Below are 11,062 nucleotides of genomic sequence, written 5' to 3' on the forward strand. Positions count from 1 at the left end.
AACGGTTTTCATAAGAATAAAGAACCGGTAACTTGACCTTATTATCAATTCCGGTTCCAATTCCGATTTCGATTCTTATGGTTCTAATGTCATCCCTACGACATTGTTTAGCGCTCACTCCTATCACCCTCATAATATTCCTTTACAACGTCTTTTAAAATCTTATAAAAATATCGTATTTGGCATTAAATCAGATATTTGTGTAGGAAAAAAATGGACGAGTAGGATCAATGCTGTTGATTGGTTGGAAATCACATCCGGCGACATCACAATTCTCAACCGCAATCAATGGTCCACCCTCACTTTCTTCATTCAAATGTACAACAGTATTTTTCTTTATTCTGGTATTTTATAAAAGGCTCCCCTCACCTTTTTACTTTTCCATAACAACCCCTTATGTTTACAATAGTTTTTCATCTGGTATTTGTTTAGACAAAGATTTTTTATAAAATTGTATTATTACATTAAGTATCCAAAGATTAGCTTTTATCATGTCAATGCATTACTACTGCTAATGCTACTACCAATGTTATTATTGTTAATGTTGTTTTTTACTAAACCGTTCATTAAGACTAGAAGGATAAACACCAAATACAATGACATTCAAAGTTGAAGGGTCGTTTATGTAAATATAACTTTAACATATTAAATGAATTTTCATAAATCATACGTCCTTTTTAGAAAGAAAGTATCATGTGACTATGTGAGCCTCAAATTCTTTATATGTAAGAGAGTGAACGGAGCACAAACACTTGTCATCATCTTCACAATTCCAATTCAACAAAGAAGAAAGGAAACGACACAATGCTCTTCTCCCTCTAAAAGGGTAAAATCGTCTCAAATTTTATATTAAATTCCTCCAGATATTTTTTGTTCTTCAATCTACATGTCCTTCTATGTTCCGCTAAAAGGGTAAAACCTTAATTATTTACCATTTGATCTTCTTGCCTCAAATGGTTGTGGGTTTTCATGGATGTTGTTCTTTGAATTTTGTTTTGTTTTTTTTTCTTTAATTATTGATGATAATTTGTTGCTTTAGTATGAAGTTTAGTGGTAATCATGTCCCTCGATAATGGTTACTTTATTCAATTAACAAAAAAGGAAAATGTTCACGGATTGATATTGGGTTCTTGATGTATGTGTTGCTTCTTTAAAATTTTAAGATTTATTTCGCGTAAAGGTTTTATGTGCCTTTCAAGGGTATTTTGGGAATTCGGATATATTGGAGGTAATCTGCTATTTTATTTATTTATTTATTTATTTTGAACAGTAGTAACTTGCTAATCATTCCAATATCTTGTTATTAGGACTTTTTTCTTGGATCTTGACTGCGATATTGGAAACATGAAAAAGATTTTTATTTTTGGTGATATATCCACAAGAACACAACCAATTGTAGGTTTTATACGTAGAAAAACCTTTATATTATTATTTACATTTCAAATAAAACAAATTTTAAAAATTTTAAGAAAAACGACCGACAAAAAATATGATATGACATATATATCCTTTAAAATTTTTTGATTGTATATGAAAACATGTCAAAACCTACATCTATTTTGATTACTTTTGCTCAATTTTGTTGTACATATGGAATTATACGATTGATTTTTCCTCCTTAACTAATTGTTTTTATAATAATTAACATCATTGTCGTATTAAAAATACAAAATATAAGCCACATCAGATTTTTAGTCATCAATTTTTCTTAAAAACTTGTATTTTGGTTTTTTCTAAATGGTAACTATTAATATAAGAGTTTTTATGAACATAAAAATAATTTAAGGTATAATTAGTTGTGCTTTACTTCATCTATCCTTTTATTTTCACTATAATTTGCTACACCTTAATTCTTTTCCTCATACCATATTGCTTATTCGACTTGTACATCATGCATATGAACTTGTACATTTTATGAATTTAGCTATGTGCATAATTGTTTTAGACTATAAGGAGTGTTTAGCAAAACTAACAGGAACGTAGAGGTTGTTAGCTGGTAGTCAGAAGACTAACTCTAACTTTTATTTGTAGATAAATATTCGGGAAAACTTAATGTAGCTTTTAAATATATAAAATTATATAAAATTAAAAGTGAAAAGGTCCAAAAGCCACTTGAAGTAGCTATTGGATCAAAAGAATTTTGCTTAAATTAAAATTTAAAAGGTCTATCTATTGAACAACGAAAAATTTTCTTTGGTTCGAATTTTTGTTAAAGCTAAAAGGTAAAAACTCATAGTAGATTTCAAATATTATTGTGTCTAGAGTACCCAAAATATATTCCAGTATGCTATGCTTGATAATTATAAAATATATATATACTTTTAAAATCCACAGTTAAATGAAGGGCATTCTGTTGAGTTAAGTATAGTGTAAATATGTCATATCCTTATACGATCATACCACACTTAAATTTCATTTATTTGATGAATTTTTCATGTGGGTATCAATAAATCATTGCAAAAAGCCAAAAACATAATCCTTTTTTAATCAAATAGGTACTGAATGATATAAGCAATGAGTTCGTTTATCAATTTCAAGAACTGCACACCCATGGTAGCAAATTCATCATTGAACGAACAATCTTCCATATACGCATTAACTTTTGGTGAATTACAAAACACATTTGGTGGAAATGCGGAAGATTTGGGATCAATGAACATCGATGAGCTTTTGAAGAAAATCTGGACTACCGAAGAGACTCAATCAATGACATCAAATTCCAATTTGGGCATAAACGGAAATTTTCAAAAGCAAGGATCCTTGATTTTACCAAGAACAGTTAGTCAGAAAAAGGTGGATGAAGTTTGGAGAGATTTTCTTAAAGAAAATGGCGGATTTAAAGATGTGGATTTGATCAAAGAACCAAACATTCAGCCACAAGAAAAGCAACCAACTTTGGGTGAAATGACACTAGAGGCATTTTTGTTGAGAGCAGGGGCAATTTCGGAAAACAACCAAACTCAAGGGTTCAAAAACGTGATTCATAATCAAGTGTTTCGTCAAGAAGCAGTAGTTACGGAGGGTAAAAATGACAATTTGCAGGGTGTTGGTTCTTCAAAAGTGCAAAAACTTCAAAAAATTCTCCCGAAACAATCTGCCTTTGACTTCAGATCTTCAGTAAATTTAGTGAATAATAATCATATGAGTAGTCGTGAAAATGGGGTTTCTATAACTGGAAAGATTGGTTATTCAATAAAGACTGATTATCCATCAGATTTGTACCAAAATGGCAATTTGGACACGTCACCATCACCACCACCCTGTTATGGTGGTAGCTATGAAGGAAAGAGGAGTGGTGTGTTGGAGAAAGTGGTGGAGAGAAGGCACAAAAGGATGATTAAGAACAGAGAATCTGCTGCAAGGTCAAGGGCTCGAAAACAGGTCAAAGTTCTTGAAAGTCTATCTCTTTGGTTTAATTTGATCTTTTTATGTTTATGTATTCGTGTGTTAACGGAACTAACAGGCATATACATTGGAATTGGAAGCGGAAGTCGAAAAACTTAAAGAGGAGGTGCAGAAAAAGCAGGTATTTTACTTGACAATTGTCATAATTATTTGTGTATCTAATTTACATCTGACATGATGTTGTTTTTGTTGTATTTAGGATGAAATCATGGAATCGGAACATTTTCAGGTAAGTAGTTATATGGGTATTATAAGGAGGTCATGTTCGGCTTTTAAATAATGATTCAAACATGATACTTTCCAAAATGGTCTTCACTTGTTACTTTAAAAACGTATGTTTGTGATCATATATGTTTATAAATTAATTTTGGCGATTTATACCTTATTTTGGTGTCGAACGCAATATTTTTTGTTTGTTTTGGCAGATACGGGAGAAGACAAAACTGACTGGAAATGGAAGATTATGCTTACGAAGAACGATGACAGGACCTTGGTAGATAAATGCATCATAAAATATATTTATAATACATAATAGAATATGAAAAGTACAAAGACTAGGGTTTCCAAGAGTAGAAAATGACCAATGAGAAGCGATGCACACGAGGCATGAGTCAAGATATATGCTCTAGATTTGGTTATTTCTGCTCTAGACATAAGGATTTGAGTGTCTGTATTTACATGAGTTTGATCTTGTTCTTCTAATGTTGTATAGATGCGTTTGTGTATGTACAGAAACTGTATAACTTTCAGATGTATAATTATGTTGAGCCTTGTTGGTATGCAATTTTTATTGGTTTTTCGTAGTTTGATCTCTAGGCTCGTTTTGTATGTTACGCTGAACTGGACATAAGTTCTAGGCGTTTGACATCCATTGGATTGAAAATTACTGTTCCTGGATAACTTAAAGATCATGTAAAATTCACTTTCCTTAATCAACGATTTGACAATACATCTGGAAATCATAAATTTCAATGTGGGATAATCAACAAGAGTCACTTCAAGTTCTTAAGCACAAAACTTGAAGCAATGAACTAAATTCATTTAAGTGTCAAATTCTAAGGTTTGTCTTTGGTATATAATCTACCTATAATACCCACACCCAAGGAATAATGGATAAGAATAACGAAACGACAAACAATAATTGAAGGGTTAAGTCCAAACGACGATAATATTGAGAAGTTCAGAAAGAACTTCACTTCAATTCAGAGTTTAGTGATTGTTGAAGGACACAGATGTACTAGTTTAGTCATTAGTGGGGGCATCGAGCACTTCCACTTCACCATCGCAATTTGTCGTGTTCGAGATCCAAACAGTCTTATAAAAATATACACTCTACATCACATATTTGATCCTAGTTTTATTTATGGTAATATAGATTTCAATTATACCATACGATATAAAATCACCAAAAAAGTGGAAGAAGTAGACAAGAACTTGTTATTTATTTCCTTTTTGTGCCAAAAAGTGGAAGAAGATAGAGAAATACTTGTTATTTATTTCCATTTTGTACATAAAACATGAATTTCTTCCTTCCATTTTTTTTTTTGTGCAAAAACATCAATTCACTCATCCTTGTGATAACATTTGAAAAGTCTATCGTGTCTCATCCATTTCTTTTTAAGGTAATCTCAAATACATTAAACTCTCCAACATTTAATGAATCATCATATTTTCTCTTTATATTTACACTTGAATATCTACACTTCATTGAACTTTTACATAGTTTAATACCATGGCACATAGTATCCTATATCTAATCATTTATTATTATTTGTTATATGTACTTTTAAGTCTTTAAACGTGCAATACCTAAAACATAAGATAAATAAAAGTATTATGTATAAAGAATACAATAATGTTAATACTATGATTACAAAAAAAGAAAAAAAAACTACAAAAAGACAATACTACCAACGGCTGTTTCGTCATTGACAATTATTTACAGACGGATTTCTGATGGATCTTGTTTGACCTTGTTTAACCAAATTACCGACGAGCTTCCGACGAACACTTTAGCGACGGATTATCGACGAACACTTTTAGCGATGGATTACTCGCAAACCAAGACACTGATCCGAGGATACATTCACTTTTCGTTACAGATGTGTCTGTCACTATTTGTTGGTAAACTATTTTTTTTTTTAAATAGTAGCTTTTTAAAAAAAAAGGGAATATGACTTATCAAGGTAATTAACTTTTCGGTATGTTCACATCTTGGTAACTATCTTTTTTTTGTACATATGTAGGTAACAAACTTTTTGGAAGTGTACACATATAACCATTATGACCTGCTATAGCAGGTTAAATCCTAGATGTGAACTCTTTCAACAAGTTTGTTACCTTGATGTGTACAAAAAAAAAAATAGTTACCCAAATATGAACAAAATGAAAATTAAAAATTAAATTACATGAATGGTCCCTGTGGTTTGGGGGAATTTGTGGTTTTGGTCCCTAATTTATTTTTTTAACTTAAATGGTCCTTACTATTTATTTTTGTTGCGCGTTTTCCCCGTCTTACCTAAAAATACTATTGTGCCCTTATTAATTTATTTTTTTAATTAATTTTCTTATCTATGTATTTATTTTATACATATTTAAAAAAATTAATAGACCACACATATTTTTATCTCCTCGGATGATCTCTACTGTTTATTTTTAATTAATTTTTTTTTTAACTTGGTTGATTCTTACTATTTATTTTTGTTACGCGTTTGATCTCTGTCTTATCTAAAAATACTATTTTTCCCTTATTAATTTTTTAAATTAATTTTCTTATTTATGTATTTATTTTTTATAAAACCTGAAATCACATTTGAGAAATTTAATTTGAGTCTTACCATTAACCATCTCATCTCTGATCCTCCCCATCTTCTATTTCTTTTCCATCTTTAGTAACATCAATGTCTTGACCGTCCTTCTTTTTTTGGTACTTCAACTCTGGAGAACCAACACCATAACCTACTGTCTCTTCATATTTAGTGGGTTGTGGTGTTGTTTCGACGGAGTTGAAGGACCGAAAAAAGAAGTAATGATGAAGACGTCGATATCACTAAAGATGAAAAATAAATAGAAGTTGAGAATGATGAAAGATGGGATGGTGAGGAGATACAGATATGTGAGGTCTACTAATTTTTCTTAAACATATAAAGCATAAGTACATAAACAAGAAAATTAATTAAAATAATTAATAAGGGCACAATAGTCTTTTTAGGTAAGACAGAGACCAAGTTCGTAACAAAATTAAATAGTATGGACCATCCGAGTTAAAAAATTAAATTAATTAAAAAATAAATAGTAGGGATCATCCGAGGAGATACAAATATGTGTGGTATATTAATTTTTATAAATATGTAAAAAATAAATATAGATAAGAAAATTAATTAAAAAAAAATTAATAAGGGCACAATAGTATTTTTAGGTAAGATGGGGACCAAACGCGCAACAAAAATAAACAATAGGAACCATTTAAGTTTAAAAAAGTAACTTAGAGACCCAAACCACAAATTTCCCCAAACTATAGGGACCATTCATGTAATGTAATTTTTACTTTTCCTTTTGTTCATATTTGGGTAACTATTTTTTTTTACACATCTAGGTAACAAACTTGTTGAAAGCGTTCACATTTAGGATTTAACCTGCTATAGCAGGTCATAATGGTCATATGTGAACACTCCCAAAAAGTTTGTTACCTACATATGTACAAAAAAAAGATAGTTACCCAGATGTGAACATACCGAAAAGTTAATTACCTTGATAAGTCATATTCCCAAAAAAACAAGTTTTTCTTTTGCCCACAAATGCAGGAAAAAAAAAACAAAATATATTAAACGTATAATAATACACTAAATTTATAGTCCAACATAACTAATTAAACATTATAATAAAAACTGTCAAACAAATACAATCTACTGTCAAAATACATTATAAGAAAATTTCAAATACAAATAACAATTATTAGATTAGAAACATAAAACTAATTTATGTTGGGAGGATTACTGTGTGGATTGTTTTGGTAGAAAAAAGCCACCATTTGTGCTTCAAGTAACACTTCCCTCGTCACATTTATGTTATTTCCGCTTCCCTTTTCAATTCGCTTTCACACATGCTAGCCAATTCATTATACAACCTTTCCTCAAAAAAATGGTAAGACAAAAATATGTAATTAGTAAATTTACCAAACTTTTAAATCATTATAGCAATGTACTTTAGTTTATTTATAGCAATGTACTTTAGTTTATTATAGGAACAAGCTATCAATTTAATCCATAATGACAACATACTATGCTTTTTATTCTATATAGAAATGTACTCATAATAACAACATATTTTGAGTTGTTTATCCGTTATAGCAATCAATAACTCAATAATAACATACTATATATATATATATATATATATATATATATATATATATATATATATATATATATATATATATAGAGAGAGAGAGAGAGAGAGAGAGAGTCAAGATCAAATAAGAAGGAAATTTTTGGTAGGAAGGTAAGAAATTTTTTTCTACATATTTTTTTCGCGAACAAACAAAATGAATCATTAGATGATTCATTTGTAAGATGATTCACAAGAAAAAAATTCTCAAAAAAACATCTCGATGATTCATTTATACAATGATTTTGTTGTTATTCACTAAAATTATCATAAAAATGAATTTTTTCTTAATTTACTTAAAAATGAATCATCTAGTGATTCATTTATTTTGTTCGTCAAAAAAATATGTAGAAAAAAAACTTCTTACCTTTCTACCAAAAAAAATTTCTTACTGTATATATATATATATATATATATATATATATATATATATATATATACATATATATATATATATATATATATATATATATATATATATATATAGTATAGGGTAATTATAGGGTTGAATTTTAAACTTGTAAAATTCTAGGGTTTGAAATTTAAAAGGTTCAAATTAAACTTTTAATCCAAAAATTTAAATTTCAAAACTTGAGGACAAGTTTTGAACTTTTCAAAACAGGAAGGATCAAATAGCAAATAATTCATAATTAAACAATTAATTTAATGATTATCTAGATTTGACCTAATTAATTTCATTTACAAGACAATTCAACAATTAATTCAAATAATTATCATATAAGGAATTTATTATTCAAATAAATGGTAATTATTTTTTGCTTTGGAAAGGATAAACATATAACAGTGATAAAATTCGGATTTTATAAGTTAAAAACGATTTTGGAAATTATCCTTAAGCAAACCAACAATAAATCACGAATATCACTCTGCAGATGCTCTGAATTGCCGAGTTCCTTTATGGACTCGTCGAGTTCATCCAACTGGTCGAGTCCACAATGGGACTCGCCGAGTCTGCCAAGCAAATGACCCAAAACTCGATTTTTCATGTAACATCCCAAAAACATAGTCTGAAAATTTCGTTTAATTTAATAATAAAAACCATAGTCGATAAACCTCATATAAAAATCATAAGCAATGTATCTCAAAATATTATAACAATTGTTAAGTATATCAGAGTATAAACATCCCATGTTGAATAAATGGTGTGTGCACTGCAATCTTCCTGAGCTCCTCTTTTGAAAACTAAGTACCTGAAACCAAAACTGAAAACTGTAAGCACGAAGCTTAGTTACTCTCCCCAAACTACCACATACCATACAATAACATATAAAACACATACTAGGCCTTGCCCACTACATCGGACCGAAGTCCGGAACTAACCAGCACCTTGCCCTCTGCATCGAACCGAAGTTCGAAACTAACTGGGACCTCGTCCCCTGCATCAGACCGAAGTCCGGAACTAACTGTTGGATAAGGTGTCTAAGTCCATAACTATTTCTGGTATGTACTTGACCCGACCTGGCATGGTCCATTTGGGTTGCATGGCACCATGCAATTGGATAGACTAAATGAGAGAAATAACATTTGGAGATTATTAATATATTATAAGTTCTAATATATTAATAATATTATTTGATTAGTTTGATCAAGAATTAATTCAGAATTAATTAAGTGATCAAAAGATAACTAATTAAATATATGGGTTGATTCTGTAAATCATCCATATCTTGTATAGTGGGCTAAGAGGCTCCATGGATTATCAAGTTGGGTTCCACCCATAGGATGCTCCATGGATGCTCCATGGGAGTTACAAACCCATGGGTCATGGAAATAAAGAGTCATGACACATTAGGGTTTACATGGTGTAACCCTAGATGTGTCAACACTATATAAGGATCTCATTCTCCACCAAAATCGGCTACACATATGAAACAAGAGGGCAAGGACAATTTCAAGAAGTGTGCATTCTCTCAAAAGTCTTTCCAAGAGCATTTGGTGTTGCGTGAAGCATTTGAGGCATCACACTTGGGGTGCTAGGCTCACAAGGTTTCAAGGAACATAAGCAACAACAAGGTAAGTTATTCTATCTATCATTCAAGTTAAAAATTGTTCCCCATGTATGCTAGATAGGAATATAGCCTTGGAATTCAACTTTGCATGATAATTAGACAAACATAGATCCAAGGTTATTAGGGTTGCATGTACACTTAGGAAGTGTTAGAATGCTCAAAACCCATCAGTGGTATCAGAGCCTAGGCTTGTTTGTTTGTTATTTGTGCTAAAAAGTTGAAAAAAGTCGAAAAACTTATTGTCTGACTGCTAGACTCGTCGAGTCCATGGGGGGACTCGTCGAGTTCACTTGTATCTTCAACCTACTCGTCGAGTAGGTTCATGCACTCGGCGAGTAGGGTCGACAGAGTGCAGATTCTCGACTTTAGTTGCTGGAAATGGATTAGAAACATTACCCTAAACTATTTTGGTACTTGAAAACTTGTTTTAGATGGTGTAATGTCTTTGCTAATTCATTTACAACAACTAGTTATCAAAATTACAAAGTTTTAAGTGTAATTTTTGATTTATGAAAGTGTTCATATTCATGTTCTTGTTCTTATGATGTTTAGATGATCATAGGAATTATTTGTAACCTATGTGGTAGATTAATTCTTGATCATAATGTGTTTTAATGGAGTCCATAACTTGTCCTGAAGTTATGGAAAACCAAAAGTCACTTGAATTAAAACCATTAAAAGAACACAAGAGTTAGAAAAATGAAGAGTCTTCATTTTATTACTCTATTAAACTCATAAGTTACAAGAAATGAAAAGTTTTGAAAGTTTACAAAACTTTCCCTCAAGTTTTGGAACAAGTAAAGTCATGTTAAAACGTTAGTTCCAACCCTTAGAATTTTAAAAGTTAAAATTCAACCCTTATACTTATATTATTATAATTTAATAATTATATATATATATATATATATATATATATATATATATATATATATATATATGTATGTATGTATAAGAACAAAGTCGTCTTACCGCTAGTACGCCTCATTCACGAAGTCGGTCTATAAGGTGGGTATAAGGTTGTTGCCTATAAAATGGCAACTTAATGGGTGTCCACTCTCACCCACCGCTCGCTTGACTGGTGGAGGGTTGTTAGCCGAATGGGTAAGACAAGGACTTATAAATTCTCATTAAAAGTATGATGAATATTATAAAGTAACTAAATGTTTTATTAAATTCCCAATCTTAGTTACTTTAGGAAAAATGTGAATAAGGTGCTAATCCATGAAATTACACTTTACACT

The 11,062-nt window shown here is 30.4% G+C and overlaps 1 protein-coding gene across 2 annotated transcripts; it reads left to right on the forward strand.

Moving 5' to 3' along the window:
- Positions 1 to 689: 689 nt before the first annotated feature.
- On the forward strand, positions 690 to 4,208 carry LOC145015557 (ABSCISIC ACID-INSENSITIVE 5-like protein 7). 2 transcript variants are annotated; one of them, XM_078974029.1, is made up of 5 exons: positions 690 to 826; positions 2,496 to 3,381; positions 3,464 to 3,526; positions 3,605 to 3,634; positions 3,831 to 4,208. In XM_078974029.1, the coding sequence occupies exons 2-5, from the start codon at positions 2,515 to 2,517 to the stop codon at positions 3,900 to 3,902; spliced, it is 1,032 nt and encodes a 343-aa protein (XP_078830155.1). In that variant the 5' UTR covers positions 690 to 826; positions 2,496 to 2,514; the 3' UTR covers positions 3,903 to 4,208. The 2 variants fall into 2 exon arrangements, with proteins under 2 accessions (XP_078830155.1, XP_078830156.1); XM_078974030.1 differs by lacking the exon at positions 690 to 826 and adding an exon at positions 869 to 1,228.
- Positions 4,209 to 11,062: the final 6,854 nt, after the last annotated feature.

The sequence above is a fragment of the Lactuca saligna genome, chromosome 9 (assembly GCF_052625555.1).
Source record: "Lactuca saligna cultivar CGN05327 chromosome 9, ASM5262555v1, whole genome shotgun sequence".
Taxonomy (NCBI): domain Eukaryota; kingdom Viridiplantae; phylum Streptophyta; class Magnoliopsida; order Asterales; family Asteraceae; genus Lactuca; species Lactuca saligna.

Coding starts and splice junctions, on each gene's coding strand:
- LOC145015557 (XM_078974029.1), top strand. CDS start 2,515: ATGAGTTCGTTTATCAATTTCAAGAACTGCACACCCATGGTAGCAAAT. Junction 3,382..3,463: donor GGTCAAGGGCTCGAAAACAG/GTCAAAGTTCTT, acceptor CGGAACTAACAG/GCATATACATTGGAATTGGA. Junction 3,635..3,830: donor TGGAATCGGAACATTTTCAG/GTAAGTAGTTAT, acceptor TTGTTTTGGCAG/ATACGGGAGAAGACAAAACT.